Below are 20,540 nucleotides of genomic sequence, written 5' to 3' on the forward strand. Positions count from 1 at the left end.
CCAACCTAGTTGATTCTATGATTCGAAGTGGCAGAGTCACCATCTCCAGAGGTATTCAAAAGACACACACTTAATGGCATGGTTTCACTGGGGACTTGGCACAACTTTTAGCAATAGGACTCAGTAATATAAGAGGTCTTTTCCAACCAAAATGATTCTGTGGCCTCTCATGCACCTGTCTGAAGGTGACACTGGATGTCTGGGTATTTTGACAGAACAGGCTGTGCCCAGTACATAACTGCATAAGAGTAATGATCTAGAAAATGCAGTGTTGTGCAAGACCCACCAGTAATGCTCATCAGTAATGCTGAGGCCATGAAGAACAGCAAAGTACTATATTGCCTGCACTGTGTTAGTTAGTGTGATTGGTATGCTTGGCCTATCCACTGACATCCAGGGGTATTTGTTTAGAATATAACTCTAGGAATCTTAAGTGCTTTTTCCAAAACCAAGATCTGTGCTGACATGTGTGAGCAAAGTTACTTGATGCTAAAACTCTCTACCCCTCAAAAAAGATAAAGGGCATAAGTCATGCTGTTGGAAGCCAACACTCACAAAACAGCCTGTGCTGCCGAAAGCATGGGATGTCAGTTTATTAATAGTGTGAGTTTATTTGCTGGGGCTTTTTGGTAGTTGCTGGTGGTGTTTCTATTGAAATCGTTGAGACTTTGCCAGCCTTTAGCTGTATGATTTCATAGACTAGGCAGCTGGTTTTAGTAGGAGCTGAGTTTTCAGCTTGTGGGCCCTTTTCAGGAACAGGAATGTCAACAAAACCATCAAATTCCTGAGTTAGCAACACCAAGATTTCTAAGATGAGCCAACACTTCAGGTTAAGTGACCTATTTTCAAATGCATAGAACATGCAGGCATTTTAATGTTCACCTGATGGGTTGTGAGACACTGAACAGGTTGCCCAGGAAGGTGGTGGAAGCCTGGAGATCTTTAGGACCAGGCTGGATGTGGCTCTTAGCAACCTGATCTAGTTTGAGATGTCCTTGTTCACAGAAGGAGAGTTGGAACTAGATGATCTTTGAGGTCCCTTCCAGCCCTGACAGTTCTGTAATTCTGTGATTCTAATCTTGCCCAGAGCTTTCAAAATGCCAAAGGAAAAGCACAGTGATGCAGGGCAGATAGGCTTTTGCTGAACCCAGTTCACACAGGGGTGGTGGTGTTGAGTCAGTGCAAGGCCTAGCAAATGGGTTACTTGAAGTAATTCTGTACAGCAGCAGGTGGCAGGCTGGGGCCATTTTTGGTCATTTTTTACTTCAGCTCAAAGCTTTTTTCAGTAGATGGCACTTGCCTCCGAGTGAGATGTATTTGGTGCTGTTGGGAGCTACCCAACGTCACACGGTTCAGAAAACAGCTACTGAAACTCAGTCAAGTCTCTATCGTTTGAAATGATTTAATTTTTACCTTGTCAGGATATATTACATGGCCATTGTCCTACACCTGTGTTGGGACAATCCCAAGCACAAACACAGGCTGCGAAAGGAATGACTCAAGAACAGTCTCTAGGAGAAGGACTTGGGGGTGTCATTTGAAGATAAACTGATGATGCATTGGCAATGTGCACCAGAAGGTCAACTGCATCCTGGGATGCACCAGAAGCACTGTGACCAGCAAAACGAGAAAGGTAATTCTCCCCCTGTACTCTGCTCTTGTGGGACCCTACCTGCAGTACTGCACCCAGTTTTGGTGCCCCCAGCATAGGAGGACATGAAACCGCTGGAGCAGGTCCAGAGGAGGGTCACAAATATAATCAGAGGGCTGGAGCACCTCTGCTATGGAGGTTGCAAAAGTTGGGGCTGTATAGGCTGGATTAAAAAAGGCTCCAGGGAGACCTTTCAGCAGCATTCCAGTACCTGAAAGAGGCCTACAAGAAAGCTGGGAAGCAACTTTTTACAAGGGCTTCTAGTGATAGGGCAAGAGGGAATGGATTGAAGATTGAGAAGTATGAATTTAGACTGGAAAATAGGAAGAAATTCTTTACAGTGAGGGTGGTAAGAAACTGCAGCAGGCTGACCAGGGAGGTTGTGGATGCCCCCTTCCTGTAGATGTTCAAGGCCAGGTTGGATGAGGCTTTAAGCAACCTGGTCTAGTGGAAGGTGTCCCTGACCATGTCAGGAAGGTTGGAACTAGATGATCTTCAAGGTCCCTTCCAACCCAAACTGTTCTATAAATCCATGAACCTGTTGGGGTGCTCTAAAAAAGGCTGATTCTATCACAATTTGTTTTAGTACTAATTCATTGTACAGCAGATAGAAAGACTTTAAGTAGTCAAGCTATCAGACACTTATGGATTAGCATTAATGTTAACAATCAAAATTAAAGTCTGAAAGATATAGGATGCATAAAATTACAACATAAAAGAATACTAGCCTAGGAAAACAATCAGTTGTAACATTACTTTTATGTACTTAATGCACTCCCCCTCATAAAGTTTCTAAACCTCACATTATAAAAAGCTTCTTAATGTTATTCCACACAGGTTTTCTTAATGTCTGTAAACAGTTCCTAATGTATAGAGAATAGGTTATAGTGAGCTCCCATCTAAAATCACTAATAAGTACAGCTACTTGCATTATATTTAGGTTAACAGGAAAATAATAAAGGTTTGAGACTTTTTAGACTACAAATGTCATTAAAAGCATAGGTTGAACACAAAGTGCTAATGACTCCAGTGATTATTATGTGGTGACATATACACAGTGGAACAGAGATGGGTTGTTTATTCTTAGCCTGTACCTAGGCCTAAACTCTAGCAATGGTTCTATCACCCAATGACCTCTTCCCAGCAGAAAAAAAGGGAATCAGGAGAAGAGAGGAGGCCCATGGGTTGAAATGAAAGTGGATTTAATAGAACAATCAAACCAACACCGATGCAAATATAAAGTGTACCAAGTTACATTCAGCCCAGGGAATGCATGGCTGCCACAGTATCTGGGAAGGCAGTTCTCAGGAGCAGAACAGTAAGCAAGCCACTGCAAAAATGGGGAGGAGCAAGAGGAGAAGAGCGAGCAGTGTCAGTAAGAGTCCCTACGCTTAGCAGACTTCCCCTATATAGAGAATGTGACGTTTCTGGTCTAGGGTACTTCCGTAGCCAGCTCAGGTCCTGGCTGACTTCAGTCTGCAAACACCCTGCAGACCACGGCTGGCTGAGGATTCTGTCCTAGCCAAACCAGGACACTTTTTTTTTTGTTAGAAAGGCAGCAATGCAGTATGACTTTCTTACTTTAATAGCCCTGCTACATCCACCTGTACTGCAAATAGCTGTATGTGTCTATATGCTATAAATTGGTGCTGTAGAGCACACAGGTGACTCGTTACTCCTGTACTTAATTTAAGACATTTTACATTTTAATAAACCAAATACTAACCTTATTTCCCTTTGTCTAGAGGCATAGAGTATTTTCATTTTTGTTGACAGAATCTCTTTGTTAATGCTGTAAATGAAGGCTGGATTTCATCCTGAATAGCTGCAGGTGTCAATCAGGTAAGTGGGAGACTGTGTTTATAGTAAAATTGATTGATTAATAAATCATTAATCCATAAGACTTCCCTAGGCATCCCTCCAAACCGTGATAACCTCAACACTGGTTATTTTTAAACCGCAGTAACATCAGAAAAGGTAGCACACATGAAAGAGAGCAGGGAAGCAGGTTTGGAATTGCCTCTGAATTATTTGAGATAGCAGAGCCAAACTCATTAGTATCCTGCTAGCATTCTGCGTCTCCGGTTTTATCTATGACTTTGAGTGCTCCTGTGTTTGTATTTTGTTGCAATGTACTTATATTGCACAAGTGAGTTACTCACTGGCGTACAAAGACACATGGGAAAGAGCCAAACAGGCATTGCTAATGTATCTTACTGCAAAGTATGACCTTCATTGTGTCCATTATTCTCCTGAAAAGCAATGCCTTTGCTATTAAGAGCTGGAATAATTTTATAGGAACAATGTACTGCTGAATACAGCAGCTTTTGGAAAGGCTTTAGGATGTCTCCTGTATGACTGATCTAGCAGTGGAATCACAGATGGTTATCAGAAATACATCTTGTTAGGTGAATTTATCAAAAGAAGCTGAAAACACAAAGCAGTGGAATGTTGATTTTATGCAGCGTGGAGGTCCATGTTGTAACACACACAAAAAGGTGCAGCTTTCAGATAGGTTTTGTTTGTTCTGAACTGACTGAAGATGCACTTTATTTTTTTTGAAGCCTCTTGTCTGGTAATCTCTTCAGAGTGTATCAGAACCAGTGTACTTTCAGCCTGCTAATGCACCCTCCCTTGTTCCCACTGCAACAGAAAATTATTTATGTTCTGGAAAAGGTTGCAAGTTTGGTCATTTTAGCTGTTGTAAGATACCATCTCCTGTTTCTTCAGAAGCATGAATAGTTCCAGATGGTGAGTCTGGCTGTGTTAACAGAAAGGGCAATTCACCTATATGTTCACATAACCTTTTCATTATGAACATCAGCAGATCTAGAAAGGCTCAGCCTCACTTCCTGGCCAAAACAGCATCACTCTGCTGTTTACATTGTTCCTGAGAGAAAATGCAAATGTTTGAGCTATAAATGTTCACAACTTAATCCCTTGTTGAAGTGAGATGGAAGAAAATAACCCTCTAGGATAATAAAAATAGCATAAACCTCTTTGGCAGTGGAAGAGAATTTAGCCTTTCATTTCAGTGAGGCAACACAACAGACAGGTCTGTCTCCAAGCACACCAAACACTATTTCTGTAATCTTGAATATGCATCCTCAGATAACAGCAAGGAAAGAGTTTGCAGGGCTGGAAATAGCATAGAGAGTGGCTGACCTTGGAAGACTGGGTTCAGATGGGCCCTGATTCTCTCGTTTTCTGTCCTGCTAAAGAATAGGAGTGCTTCAGAGGTGATGTGATTTTGTCTGCAGAGATGCACAGAAACTGTAAGAGAACTATGAACAAAAATAACAAATTGCAATTACTTGCTCCAAATGTAAAGGAAACAGTACTTGTTTTAAGATTATATTGGTGTTTTTCTAGGATAACATCTTCTGGATTCTAATCACAACTTCAATTTGTGGCTTAACTTCAGGTATCAACTGTGTCTGCCCTAAATCTTCTACCAACTTGATTAGTAGCTGTGTTACAGCTAAAATGGATGTTTTTGTCTGAAAAAGTCTTAGGAGTTTTAAATAGCATCAAAACATGTTTCGTGCTGTCAGTGAGCATGGCACATTTGGGACACTACACAATATTTAATAAATAGTTCCAAATGATCTTACAGAATCATTTAGGTTAGAAAAGACCTTTCAGAGCATCAACTCCATTCACATAACACTATCAGGTCACCACTAAACTGTGTCCCCCAGCACCATATCTATGCATCTTTTCAGTCCTTCCAGGAGTGGTGACTCTGCCACTTCCCTTAACAAGCCTGTTCCAGTGCTTGCCAACCCTTTTGGACAAGAAATTTTTCCTAATGTCCAACCTAAACCTCCCCTGGTGCAATTTGAGGCCATTTCCTCTTGCTCTATGAGAAGTAACAATGAGACAAACATTGTTCAGTTTAGAGACAGAGAAAGAATTAAATGATACACCTTGAGAATCCTAATCCAGAGATTTGGTATATGGATGAGGCATAGTTGTTATGATCATTCTGTATGGGTAGAGATAGAGCGAAAATTGCAGCAATATGCAGGTCTGCCATAAAATGGGAGAGCAAGCAGGAATCTGGAATGGGTTTGAGTCTTTGCAATATTTCTCCTTCAGTCAGTCACAGATGTATCCAGAAGCTAATTCAGAGTCACAAGCTAGTTATGGTAGTTGGGTTCTCTGCTCATTCAAAAACACTTTAGGGCCTGGGCAAACTGCACAGTGCAATGGACTGAAAGAGGATTTGCAAAGGATTTTACTCCTCCTAAATCCTCTGACGCAGGATGGAGATAGGACAGTTTGCTTCAGTCCCTGGACGTATGTGAACCAGACATTCTCTAAAGTGAGCTGGGCTTAGACAGAGTCTAAAGGCATTATTTCAACAGCCAGGGCTGCAGAAGCCGTTGTCACCCTCCTTGGCCAGGATCTGCACTAAGAACAGTACCCAACTAGCTGCTTCCACAGCAATATAAATGCATTCCTAGTACCAACCTGCTCCTAGGCACAAAGACAAGAGCCTAACCCAGTGGCTTCACTGGGACCATTAATGTGAAGATCAAAGGATCAGGTACATCCAAAGGAACACAGCAGGTACAGCATTTGTACCTCCACAGAGTCATTTGTCACTTAATCATCTTCTTTCAGAAATGCTACCCAGCAAGGGGGAAGGGAGCTTTGTGCACAAGCAGATGTGTCATCTTGGCAGAGCTCACAGGGCTTTGCTAGAGCATTCATTGAAAGAATTGAGCAGCAACTAATTAATTGCTGTAAATTATTATACATGTCATGTTTTGGAGACTTGTTTTAATATAGGAAGACAAACTGTTAAATTAATGGTGAACTGATATTTTTATTTTAGGGTAGCACACACTCACCTCTCTCCTGATCTTGATTTTCTGTATCAGCTTTCTTGGTCTGCATTTCTGTAGTCATTAAAGGTGCTGCCAAAGTCCTGCTTTCTAGCTGTTGTACAGAATAATAGGAAGCTGTAAAAATCACAGAACCTCATAAATTAACCTCACCAATTTCTGAGTTACAGTAGGATGACTATCATCTGCCTTTCCAAGTAATGGTTTGTAGCCACTACTACTGAGAATGTTCCAGTGGGAAATGAAAGGAGTGTTCTTCGAAGGGTTTTGGAGCAGAAACCCCTGCCAAACTGAGCTGTGTTGATGTACAGGGTGCAGGCAATACATTCCCCTAACATCCTTCCTTGAAACTCACAACAGAACTGCAGTTTTGTGCTGACTTGGACTTTTTCAGGCTGATAGATTATTTCAGTGATTTTTCTGGTCAGCACATAGATCTGGTGCTAATTTTACCAACTTGGTTTAAAAATCATTGCCTGGAGAGGACAGCAGGTCCCACCTTCCCCTCCATGGATGGAATTATGCAAAACACTTTCACTTAGATAAAGCTGTTGGTACTGGCTTTAGTGCACAAACTACTGCAGCATATTAGCCATTAATTATATATGAGATATTAATTATCATGGATGAGAGTTATATTGAGTTACACTGTGTTTAAGAACTATTTAAAGGGAACTAAAAGCAGCAGGATTTAGGATCTGGCTGTCATGAACTCATTCTGCATGGCCTTGGACTGCAAAGTTTGCAATTCTGTTTGACTTTCCAAAACTTTCCTTTGTAAAGCAAATGAGATCCTATTCTAAATACAAATATCTACTAAAATAACTACACATAATTTCAATTCTTCCAGAACTACAGTTTTAAAAGCCAAGCAGCTCAGACCACTTACTGTGTAAAAGAAGGAAAATCCTATCAAAAGCAACTTAAAAAAAAAGGAGAGGTGCAGCTAAAACAGCTACAAATTAATTTAAAATATTATTATTTGTAAGGATGTTTCCAAGTAAGGTGAAATTCCATAAAGACCTGAGCTTGAACCTGGCTTGACATGAGACTTCTCTATCATCTTAGAAATCTGGAGGGCCCTCTGAAAGTGGTATCTTGAGTGATGGGCTCAGGCACTGGCAGAGGGCAGAGCTAGTAATTCAAGTAGGAAATTCAGAGAAAAGAGAAATCCATTAGATAGTCATTTCAGCAACCTCCACCTTGCCAGCTGCACGATGGGAAACATCACAGACAAACTTCTCCTAACAGGGTGGATAGCTGCAAAGCTTTTTTAGTTCAGCAAGTGACTCAGACCCTTCTGGGTAGAGGCCCTGTTTCCTGCTGTAGACCTAAACAGGAATTACTCCCAACTAGCAAGGTCTGTGGCCAAAAAGGCAGGGCATCACTCAGAAAGTTGTTTCTGTTGTCATGGAACTGCAAGCAAATGTCACAGAGAAGTGAATGGAAAAATAATACATTTTAAGAAAAATGTTAAGCTGAAAGAGCTCAGCACAGTTTATACCTGAATAAACACACTGGGACAGAGACAGACTCCTCAGACACTAGTTTATTATCCCAACATTCTTCCATTCTACTGATCAGTCCTCAGCTCTCAGCTCCATCCATAGATAGCATCAGGAGCACCCTCTGGCAGTAAGGCCATGGCCCTGTTCCCAAGCAGCTCGCTTAGTGGGAACAGTCTCTGCTGCATGCTGACTTCCTGACTGTGCCACAGAAAGGACATGGAAGAATAGAATTTGATATAAGCCATGATCTGAGCCAAAACCCAAGGCTTAGGATGTTTCTAAAAACTTAACAGGATAGAGTCAGTTCTCAGCCCACAGGAATGTTCTTGTTTCTTGTGAATCTGCTTTTTATCCTGCCCCTGACTTTATTTCTGATTACTTTCCTTCCTGAGCTGGAGAGCTTGTCACAATTAATAATGTATTTGCAGAAGGTGTAACAGCTAGCACCAATGAGAACAAACAATAAAAAGTTAGAGACAGCCGTGGGGAAGAAAGCCACCACAGAAAACACCTGATGTTACACAGCGAGAGCCATTTCCAACTGTCTGTGTGCTCAGTCTGAAACACAGGTGTATAGGGTTAACACGCCAGGGGGAGTAACCCTGAACCTGACCCCGGATAAGGGGGAAGAGGGGAGGGCACTCTACAAATTGTTGTTGGGTCTATCAAATTTATTAGAGTCTCTGGGAATTTGGCTTAGAACCCAAGACAACAGGTCTGAGCCTATGTGTAAAACTTAACCTGCTCAAGCAGCAAGGCTGCTTGCATTCAGCTGTTGCCATTGCCTGGATGGGATGTGAGCACTTCTGCAAAAGCCTTTAGTCTGCGAGAGGCAGAGATGCTGAAGCAGGTTGGAGCAGACTCTGAATGGCTGCTCTAAAAAGCTCTGTATACACCTCCTTCATCCCTGGAGGAGGGGGGCCTCCAGCTTCTGAAGAAACATTTGCTTGTGTGTATCCTTTCGTATGGAAATACAGAACATAAAATCATTTTCCTTGATCCATTCCTTTTTCTTTGGGTCCTGTTTATTATTTTGCAGTTCCTCCACCAACTCTTTGATCTGAGGAAAAAAGCATGTTTCTGGCGGCCCAGCAGACCTGGTTTCTATTTACATTCTGCTATTAAAGTGATCTGCCATAAATTGCTGTCAACAATGACTCAGATCAGGGAACTGATCTGCCTGAAAGCCCAGTAAAGGCCCTACATTGCTGGTTTTCAGCTCAATCCAAGGTCACATTAACCGTGTGGCTACACTCAAGTTCCTCAGTGCCAGCAACCAGGGAAGGCAGGATCGAGCTGGGGACAAGAACAAGAACTGGTGCCCTGCGCTTGCCAACAGCCTTACCTCATCCCTCAGCAACTGCCCAGGCAGCTGAAAGCTTTCGTTTTAAAGTGGAGATGCAGTGGCACAACAATGTTTGTGATGCTAAATTCACTAGTTGGAGCACTCTGAAGTGAAAATACCTTACAAAAGGCAATGTATGCAGGAGACAAATATTAGCCAGTATTAGACTAGTGCTGTGGCACAGGTGACAGGCCTGGTGACATCAAGGGCTGCCTACTGGAGACATCTGATGGGAATGTCCTCCTTCCATGTTGAACATGATGGCTGCAGCTGTGATCAACACAGGCACCTGAGCCTGAGCAGGCCAAGCAAGAAGCACCTGGGTAGTGCTAGGAAGCAGTGGCTGTTCCCAGAAAATGCTGCTTCCGAAGTTCTGTGCTACTTCAATCTGAGCTGCTCTGGAGTATGATACGAGGCAAAAAGTCTTTGTTTCATACATCATATACACTCTGAAATGAGAGCTTTCCCTGGCACCAAACTGACACAACTAACTCCATGGTTTTCCACTGCCTGACAGGAATTGGTAATAAAGGCATTAAGTGCGTCTTCTCTTTGGCACAGCATCACTTCTTAATAACCCTTGCCCCAGCAAACTCTTAATTCCCAAAGAGAACAATGCAATGCATTTAACATTCTTCTGATTAATATTTATGGCTACAAGCCACCCATTGTTTTTACAACATAGCTGCTAATCACAACAGGCTCCAGAAAACAGAACAAGCCAGGGGAGCTGTGGAAGCCTAGGTTCTTCACAAATGATGCAAAATGGCAAGAGTTTCCCCCCCTTATCCACATTTTTGTCATTTAAAAGCAGAACTCTTGCTTGGGCTGATAAAATCTGCACTTAAGTGTCTCACTGTGCTGACCCACGTTTGAAAATGTTTACCTTAGCATTTATGAATCCTCCCTTAGTGTAGAATGTTTATACTCACCCCTGCACTTGCACTTACCTATACAGCATCTGCTGGAACTGTGTGCTAATAATCCCACTGTATCTCTGACACTCTTGCACAGTAATTGCTCCCTTAAGTGCTGTGTTCCAAAGATTTCCATGGTTCCATCTCTGAAGCAGAAGCAGGCCTTGTTCTACTGTGAAGATGGTGGGAAAGAATATACCATAAAAATTGGCCCATTTTATTTCAGTGTGTGATTAGTTGAAGACAGCAATCTGGAAGCCTGATCAGGGTTATACTACATTTGCTTATGAGGGCAAACATTAAATTACTATTCCTGAAAACTTGGACACTGATTCTTCCTTGCCTTGGGCTTTTCTCCTCTTCATCCTAAGAAAATAATGGGTATTAAAATTGATTAAGGTTTATTTTATGTGTATTTAAATATTGGTACATCTTTAAAATATGATAGCTGCAATAGTGGTAGCAGCAATTTCTAACAGGCTGCATTTCTGGGATGGAGTAAGTAGCATACTCACATTATGTATGTACAATGTAGAGTTCACAAGAAGACCACATAATCTAAGGGAGGTATGCATTGTAAGTGGTGAAGATTTCCCACCCCTTCACAGGTTTGTGCTTCTGCTTTGTTTTACTTCCACAGTGCTGACATGAGTAGAATCCAACACCTTTCTGTGTCCTTCACTGTAAAATAGAAAACAACACAGGAAATGCTCCACCGTTTTTACAAATCCATCACAGAGACAATAAATCTTTCCTCAGAGCCTTGAATTTCCTACTGCTTTCTATTGTCTTCTGCTTCATACTCAAGTGAGGTTTTCTCCACACTAAGGCAATGGACATCCATAGACAAGGGAGAAAAGGAGCACTGGGGTAAGCAGAAAGAGTTGACTGGATGGTGGACAGGAGTGAGGACTGAGTAGGCATGGGGAAGCCACGGGAAAGAGCAGATGATGAGGAAGGCAAAGGCATCCCAGGACACCAGTGGCGAGGTAAGAGGATTTGCAGGCTGTGCTCAGTGGGGACATCCAATGCCCACTTCTCACTATGATACTGGACATACCTGCATCCTTTGGCAATCAAACCATCTCCTCAGGACACTTCACTCCAGTGGACATCAGTTAGTTCAGTCCTTCTAATAACAAATCTTTTTCCTTCTCTCCCTCCAGCACAAAGCTCCTGTATTTTACTCTGATGTGATGAACTTAACAAGTGGCCCAGACACCAAGCAAAAGTGATGGCTATTACCTTCCTCCTGCATCCCCCCTGCCATACAAGTGTGTGGTAAACCAAGAGAGAGCTAAGATCGCATCCTTTTACACCTTTATTTGCCATTTAAGATCCTTTTATTCCATCAATGCAAATATGCAGAACAGCAGGAAACCATGTTTTAAGCAGCACATATCAGTTGGCTGAGAATAAACTAACTACATTCCCCAAGCAATGTAAAAGTAACAATGCACATCATCTTCCAGAAGAAGAAACAAACAGATATTGCAGCCGAGAGGCACAGCAGGCAGCTTTCATACAAAGTAGTTTGGCTATTTAAAATGCTAGAACCAGTCCTTGCCCATTTCTCCAACCCCCACCCCAAAAAGTCCTACTATAATTTAACCTTTTTTTTTTTTTGCTATCTACATAATATATAAAATATAAACTCTGTTTACTTATAACACTTACATTTCTTGATAAATAGCTCTTTAAAATATCTACATATGTCCATGCGTTTACATTATATATATATAGCATTTATATATAGGTATGTATGTCTGGAAAACAATAAATATATACTTAATACAGACGCAGCAACAAACTGAACATAGACTCATTTTCAAACCCAAAGAAAAGAAAACCAGTACAGAGAGAAGCAACAAGTGTCACTCGTGAAGCACAGCACAGCAGGGAGCTTTGATTCCTGCCCTGACATGGGCATTCGGTATGCCACGTACTTGAGCAGTTGTGGTGTTCCCCTACTCTGTAATGAATTGGCATTCCAAGTTAGGTCAAGTTGTAGGTTAGCCACCCTGTATGCCACGTGTAACACAGACTGAGCATCAGCTCAGCGAGAAACAAGGAGACTCGCCTCGTGGCTTGCAATGGAATGAGAAACAGAGGGGAGGGAACTGAGTCTGATGGCTAGTGTAAAAAGAAAAGTAAGGGACAGCACATGGCTCAAAAGTCATAAATAACCATGGCAAACAAGTTAATAGTGAAGTGTTTTTAAAGAGGATGTCTGGCACTGCTACAAAAAGTATCTTGATGATCTGTAGCCAACTCCACGTAATGAACCAGTTTTCCCACTGCCACAAGAAGACACAAATGAAATCCGGATGGCCAAGTTCAGGTGGTGTAAGTGGGGTCACTGTATGATGCTGCCAAGCTGCAGGGTCAGAGCCAAACCTGCCCAAGGGCAGCTGAATTCACTGAACATCTTTAATGGACATTCACTGAACCTAATGAAGGGGATTTTTAAAAGTATGAACTTAACCAACAACAACAAAACAACATTAAAAAAAACTACAGAAAACAACCAAACACCTCCAAAAAAATCCCACCCAGCCCCAACAGTTAATTTCACATACACCAAAACACAGTAAGAGATGGGGTTTTGTTAACTCTTCAAAACAGCATTCTTTAAAAATGGGAATTAATCCTCAAAGAAAAAAATGTAAATTACCTCCTGCAGACATGGTTTGTGTTCTGTTTTGGATTGACCATATCCATTCTGTTTATTCCTCTAACTGAAAATGCTGAATAAAAGCTATTTCAGCTTGCTCTAAGCTGATGCCCTTCATTCTCCAACCCCAAGGCTTCAATTTGGCAGCTCGGAAAAAAGTCATTACTTGCCTGGGCTCTGGCTTCAGTAAGTCATGAGGTTATGACATCAGTTCATGAATGCAGCATTATGTATAGTCCCACTTCCTTAAAATTTCATCTTTCCATGAGCAAACGGATGTGGGCAGTTATTGTTAAGGGGAAATTATTTTTATTGGACAGACTTCATCCAGCAGCTCAAGAAAGTGGAAATTTTAAAGCAGATAAGACTGCCAATTACTATTTAGTCATACTTCATCACTAACATCTACAAACTTTGCTCCCCACAAGTAACAAATTCAACCACAACAATAAGAAACTGCTGTCCTGAATGATGCTGCCATTTCACAACTGGTCCTAGATACCCAGAGAGCACTGCAGAGCCAAACACTCCAGTGCTGAGTTTCACATGTACTGCAGGGTACATCCCTAGGCCACTGGAACTTCACACCAGTGTTGAATACCTGCACAAAAGTCCACTGGGTACTTTTAAACCCTTGTTAATACAGAACTTAACAGGGAATAAACTTTAATTTGTCATATTTTCATTTGAAGGCCACAGATGAAAGTCAAATATGAAACTTCCCAGAAAAAGAAATTTTCTCATCAGCAATTTCTGAATCTCTGCAAAGACATCAGCAAGACACCACATTTACTTTCAATAAAATGCCTATTTTTTGGTATATCAATGAGTCATTTTATATTGTCTGGGTCTTTTCCACATTTTTACAGACACAAAAATAAACAAGGTAACAGAGAAACTGAATTGCTCTTGTGCTGTGACCACATGCAGCAAAAAAGCTGCCTTTTTCAAATGGCTGAACGTCCAGGACAGGTGTTCACTTGCACAGTCACTGATTCAAAAACTATCCAAAGGAAAGAAACACTAAGTACAAAGTGGAGAGTGCCTCTGATTGCCTTGTGCTGGCTGGGCAGGAATTTCTCATGCTTTCAGCCAAAGCAAAGGATGAACTCTGCAGCAGTCCATCCTGAGCCTAAACTTGCCTTTGCATGCTCTGATTCTCTGCCAATTTGGCTGCATGGCTAAGGACATAATCATCTCTACTGGGTATTTTCTAACTACACAGCTAAAGTACTACTAATTTAATACATGCATGATATTAGATATAGGAAACTCCAAGCTTTTGCAGAGAACTCCATGTGGGTTCAGCACTGAGGATGTGCACAGATCTATCTAGCAGGTGTAAAGGACATACAGGACAGATGCTGCTGCCCTGAAGGCAAGTCCCTCGTCAGGCTTCCAAACACAAAGGTGGAGCAAGGCTGCTGCTGTCACCCACAGGAGGTACAGCTCTCACCCTCCATATCACCAGCACATTCTCCCTGTTGGTGTGGACATATAGGTACCAGACTGCAGACACACCTGCAGCACTCCCTGCTGGAGTTACCACTCTCCTTTTGGGTACATGGAAGGACTTCTATTGTACCCTGCTGCCACACAGAATAGGGTTGCCCTATTCCAAGTGCAGACTCCAATGCGACTCCCATGGAAAATAAGACCTTGCCTCTCAGGTGACTTTCTCAGTGTTGGAACAAACCTCTACAGAGCAGCAGAGCATTTCACCTGGGCTCTCTCCCCTTTGGCTCTTTTGTATTTGGAAACAGACCATGATGTTCAGTATCCTACATGCACAGACTGATGGCAAAGGAAAGAGCCCCTCCAACAGCACCCCTGGGAAAGATGAATGAACATTTCTTACCTAGTGTATAGACAAGCTTATTTGAGGGCTACTGTAAATGCCAGCAGTAGCCACAGTTTGGCTGTTAGGTCTGCACCAATACTAGCAGCATTCATCTCAAACCTTGTGGTACAGCATTAAAGAACAGCATTGAAAGTGCAATTCCAAATGTAAGTTTCCTGGTGTGGTACCGCTTTTGAGTTCAGTCAAGTACATTTCTTGCTATCTGCTGCCAAATTCTTAACAGCATGGATTCCAGAGTCTACTGAGGGCAAGTCAATCTATTTCCAACTGTACCAAAAGAGCAGAGGGCTTGATGCTGCCAAGAAGGATCCCAGGCTGTATATTAACACTCAGAATAGCAATACACGTTCTATAAATAAACCAACTCCTTCCTCCACTAAGCTGGGTGGAAGTTTGGTATCTTTACACTTGACACTACAGCACCTTCACCTCCTAGAGAATGGAAAAACTGTCACACAATACTGAACATATGCAGTTACTGCTGCCAACCCAGATGGGTAACATCTTCACCTTAATCTATTGTAAGATCAGTGTTGCCACCAGAAGAGGTGGTCCCACCCTGCCCCTTGTTCCTACCTGCCTCTCTGGGGCCACCACTGGTTGCATAATAAGATGTGTAGGATCCAACACATTTGCAAGCCAGTACTAACAGAAGCATCCGACGGCCATGTAACCAAAGCAGTAGATTTTCTTTTTGTTAAGCAGCACTATCTGCATCACTAAGTCTGCACAGAGGAAGGATGATGCCTGTCACCTACGCCTTTGGGTCTGGGACAGAAAGGTTGAGCTCAGCAGTACTATCCCTGTAGTCTGTGTCTCATCTGGGGACTATTCCCTGCAGGGGCAGGGAACAGGATTCCAGCATATTTTCTTCCAGCTGGCCTTGCAAAATTCAGAAGGACACACTGAAAAAAGAAAATACAGATAGGGAAAACTGTCAACATCTGTGAACCAAAAAGGGGTGCAAAGACACGAACAGCAATTCCGGTGCAATGGCCAAACTACTAAGAAGTGGAGCTCACAAATATTTTGGTCCATACTTAGGTCCATGGCTGATGTTTAACTTGACATGGTTAATTATCTACTGGGCTCATGTTCATGGCTTGAACTAGCTACTACTTTCAATAAATGGCTTTTACTGTACTCTGTGAAAACTCTTGATCTCTTTGGGGCTAATGCCATTTTTCAGGACAGAGACACAATTTTTTATCAAATTCTCTCTTCTGTATTCCTCTGTGTAATTTTCATGGCAGGATCTGGATAGCATGATATCACAATTAGAATGGGAAAATCCTGTTGGCACAGCTACTGCCTCAGAATTTTTTAGGGAAAACATCCAAACTTGTCAAGGGCTGCTTCTAGGAAAGAATGATGAAAGTTTGTCCAAGGTCTTAAAAGAAGCTGTCAGGCCCAGACACACTTGCTAGAACTGGCAGAACAACATGGAGAGAAACAATTCTCTGTTTGGATGTGGGTTTGCAGTATTACACTACTTCTGCATTGGTCACACTGTCATACCTTGGGGGATATTTCATGAAAGGATACACATATGCTCCTTTAAAATTATGTACACATGAATTATTTTGGGGTGGGGAGTTTTCTAACTTTAGCCACCTAAAAATGCAGAAGCCAAGATCCTCTGTGAAAGAGGAGGGCAGGAATTTCCAGTGGGTACCTCCTTAATTGTGGGATGAACTGAGTCAGCCTTTGGAGAGCACTCTCTGTATTGACTACTGTGTCCTTGCACAGCTGATCTGGACAAGACACTCGAGTTTCAGCTGGCTGAGGTCAGATGAGAAGAACTACACTATTGATGCCCTCAAGCTCAACAGAAACGAAGCTCTAAAATGGGACACAGGACAGGCAGGAGCACACAGCAATCAGAGGGAGTAATTTGTAGAAGCCCTAGAGAAGCCCTTAGTGCTCCTAAAAATAGCAAAACTCTTAAGTGCTTTTTAGAGATATCTAATTATTTTGACATTTCTCTTTCTAACCTAAAATGGCAACACTAATGTGATGGCCTTGAGAAAGAGGGTCATATTTTCTCTTTTCACTTACAGTTCAACCAAACGTTCTCTTCTACATCCTAGTCAACATTAGCAAAACACCCTGGAAGGGTTTTTCTCAAGTTTAATATAATTTAGTGCTGTTTGCTTACTTCCATTTTTCTTCCTATCTGAGGACCTAGCACTGTAAACACACAAGCACTGGAGCAGCTTTATGCAGGATCTCTGTGTCCTCAGATAATTCACATGCAAAAGATTATTTCGAGACTGCAATCTAAAGTATTAAAAAGGACAGGACAAACATATCAAAAGAGTTTACCCACCCCTGCACTAACGTCAGGGAACAATTACCCCAGTATCAGTAGTTGGTCACTTTAAGGTGAAGAGATGGGGTTCCTAGGTAATTTCTGATCCTGGAAATGGATGGGAAATCTTCTCATCACTTTTGGTTTTCACTCACAATCGCATCTTGGTGGAGGGGAAAACTTCTGGGTTGAGTTATATGAAATTAAGCTGTGCATCTCGTGTGAGTTCACAAAGGTTTTAAAGAACACCACCCCTCGAAGCATCATGTTTTGGGTTGAATTTCTACTGATTTCCACCGAACCAAAATGCACATGATGAATTCATTCAAAAGTTAGTCCCAGACACAGGAAATCACATGTAAACCTTCATATGAATCGCCTGAGTTCAGCTGTAGAATAAACCTCACCATCACTACTGTGTCATGCCACTTGCCATCCACAAAGGTTCTGCACAACCCATTTTAGTCAACAAATCTGTGCAGTTAACACTGAAGCTTACCAGGAGCTGAGGGAAGACCCTCCCTGCATACACACTGTGGATGAGAACCACTTTGTTTTGAAAGACATACACTTTCCTACTAGGTTGTGCTTTGAAATAAAACAAACCCAAAGAACAACTGGCTAAACCAACACGGAGAAGCTCCTAACAAGCTATATGAAAAGGGAGCTGCCAAGATTTTCCTTATCACACAACACTTTCACACCAAATGCTATTACTCTGCGTGTTGGTTAGAGGTGTAATACTACAGCACTGGGGTGTCAGCTGTTACAGCAGGAACCATTCATGTCAGACAGTACAGAAAATTGAATGACATGACAGTACCTTCACAGCCCTCTGGTAGGTCAGGAAAATCTAAAAGGATCTTCCCAGCCTTTCACAGTAAATACAATTGGATAATCTAAAGCACCTGCAAGCAGGAGATGAGTCCATGATACATCTTACCAATCAGCCAGCTAATACTGTTATTAAAACAGTTTTGTCAGCTCTTAAGTCTATCTGTTTGAGGCATTTCTGAGGACACTTTGTTAGCCACCAACAGATTTACTTGATCCAAACACTGTATTTCCTTCTCCTGTATCCTCAACTGTTTCTAAAATGCCCAAGCCCTTCACAGGAGCTGAATTACCACTTCTTTCAAGCGCTGTCCAGTTCCTATGCTTGCCTAGGAGCTGAAAAGAGCTAGCAGTACAGAGACATCCTGCTCTTCCGCATGGCTTCGCTGATTAAGTATGCTGGGCTCAGTTCTGGCTCCTCCGTCATGATTGAAATGTTCTGCCACTCTCCCAGCTGGTTTGACTTTTTAATGGTGTCCACCACACACAGGGCATAGAGACAGTCATCAAAAGTGGCAGCCATCGTAAGGGGCCTCCCGTCCCAGGTCCTCCTGTCATCCTGGTCCTCGAAAGCCTGCCGGACAGCTTGAACCATCTTAATGGTGCCCCGGAGGTAAGGGGATGGGATGTCACTGAAGGCTTTCTCTGGCAGTAAGGAGTTGCTTACTGGCGTGGAGTCCTTTAGCAGGAGCTCTCGCTGAGGAGAGCTGTTGCTCTGTCCGTAGAGATCAGTGCCTATTACAATCAGCCGTCCTGCTGAGCCCACAACAATAATGTCTTGTTTGAACTCCCCAGGGATGTTGAAGTTGAGCGTCACCGTGCAGCACACGCCACCTTCCAAGACCATCTGAAACGTACAGAAGTCATCGCTGGTGATCTGCCGTATCCCCTTGATGTGGTCTGTCTGCTTCACAAAGGTCTTGAGCAACCCATGTACTTTCACAGCCTTCTGGCTGGTGAGGAAAGTCAGGAGGTCGATGATGTAGGTACCAACTGAGTGCAAGCCCCCACCTCCCATCAGGTCATCACAGCTCCAGTTGTACTTCTTGCCTAGCAGGCTTCCACTGTGAACCTGGACCTCACACACCAGCAGCTCCCCTACATAACCCTCCTGGATCAGCTGCTTCATCTTCACAAAAGCAGGCAGGAAGCGCAAAACGTTCCCCATGATGCTCATGAGCTTTGGGTAATAATGAGCCGCAGTCATCATCCTAAAGGCATCCAGGGGAGTAGCTGTTCGGTCACAGATGACATTTTTTCCAATGCCTGAAAAACAATTTGAAAAAAAAATAATTATCAACAAAAATGTATTAGCTGAGTAAGCTGAATAGCTAAGACTTAAAGACTAAGCCAAGGAGAAAGCTCCTGGAAAGAAGAAAACATTTCAATATGCTGTTAAAGGCACAAAGAACCTCTCTGGCACGTTTCCAAAATACATGTAAGACTTTCTTGAGCACCACAGTGACAATATTTCAGTTTGTATTTTCCATATTCACTCGTATCTAAAAATAGCATTAAAGTGAGCACCTGGGTAGATAAGAAAGGAAGCTAAAGTAAGGTGCACTGCTACCCTACACATTTGCCACCTGCTGGAAACAGGTTCTAAAACAACCACCTCACAGGCATCTCTTCTGTGATAACGTGCCAGTGTGTGGGCATCCAAGAGCTGAATCTGAGCTTCAGCTTCAAGTCCCTGAAGCATATGACTAACATGATTTCATGTAGACAGTACCTTAAGGCAGGTACGCTAAAAGGTTTGGCCTTGTCTTTTCAATGGTCATATCCCTTCATTCTTCCCTTTTAGACTGTTGAAGATCCTTTGACTGGAGAGAGAGAGAGGCACTGGGCTTGTGGCTTGATTTGAGGTGTAGAGATTGCTTCTGGCTCACAAAATGTCACGGTACTCTGACAATGGCACTCACTTTTTTTCTGAAGCAGCTCTGCTGAAATGTCAACAGCACACCCACGGTGCCAAGGGAGAGCCGTGAATGCTCTAAACCAGGTCAGACGTAGCTGTGACAATCTGTTCCCTCACAGAATTCCCCATATGGGCACACTGTTTAAGGAAGCTTGCATGATGGGTCCTGTTTTATCTGGCCATCAAGGTGTGCAACTGAATGTAGTGCAGGCCAACATGACCAGATAATGGATTTATTATTGATTTCTCCTTGTCAAATACTTTTGTTCTGTGCCCACACGCACATATTGTGACAGTGTCTCCTTTTTAGTTGCATAGAAACATGTTTTCACACTTAATAGCAATATAAGGTGAGTGATACAACACCTTGAAGCACTAAGTATGATGACTGCCTAGACAGCCTCAGGCTACAACTGGGCCTGGCACTTAAAAGATGTAAATTTGGAACCTGCCTGATGGAGTCCACATGAATAAGTCTAGTTACTCACTAAATCACTTTGTGTTTTGATTGTTTTTCCCTTCAGCTAGGTGAAAAGATATATTTCTTTAAAGAGCCAATGTGAGGATAAAATTTTACATGCTTTGGACTGTTTGGATGAAGTCATATAAATACAGCCAGATGGCAGAAATCTGCCTGAGCTCACTTGCATGCATATTTAACAGCCTGA

General features: G+C 42.4%; 1 protein-coding gene and 1 long non-coding RNA gene across 2 annotated transcripts in view; one reads left to right on the plus strand and one right to left on the minus strand.

Annotated features, from left to right (window-relative positions):
* The first annotated feature begins 75 nt into the window (after positions 1-75).
* On the plus strand, positions 76-13,730 carry LOC135184821 (uncharacterized). Its single transcript, XR_010306201.1, has 4 exons — positions 76-1,633; positions 3,428-3,493; positions 11,441-11,548; positions 13,641-13,730. It is a non-coding gene; the product is annotated as an uncharacterized LOC135184821 (long non-coding RNA).
* A 2,655-nt stretch (positions 13,731-16,385) lies between these two features.
* Positions 16,386-20,540, minus strand: part of GFOD1 (Gfo/Idh/MocA-like oxidoreductase domain containing 1) — a 71,881-nt gene continuing 67,726 nt past the window's right edge. Inside the window, exon 2 of the mRNA XM_064160953.1 lies at positions 16,386-19,220. Coding sequence (XP_064017023.1) covers positions 18,301-19,220 — 920 coding nt within the window. The 3' untranslated portion in view covers positions 16,386-18,300. The remainder of the gene's footprint in view (positions 19,221-20,540) is intronic.

Source organism: Pogoniulus pusillus, chromosome 21 (assembly GCF_015220805.1).
Source record: "Pogoniulus pusillus isolate bPogPus1 chromosome 21, bPogPus1.pri, whole genome shotgun sequence".
Classification (NCBI taxonomy): Eukaryota; Metazoa; Chordata; class Aves; order Piciformes; family Lybiidae; genus Pogoniulus; species Pogoniulus pusillus.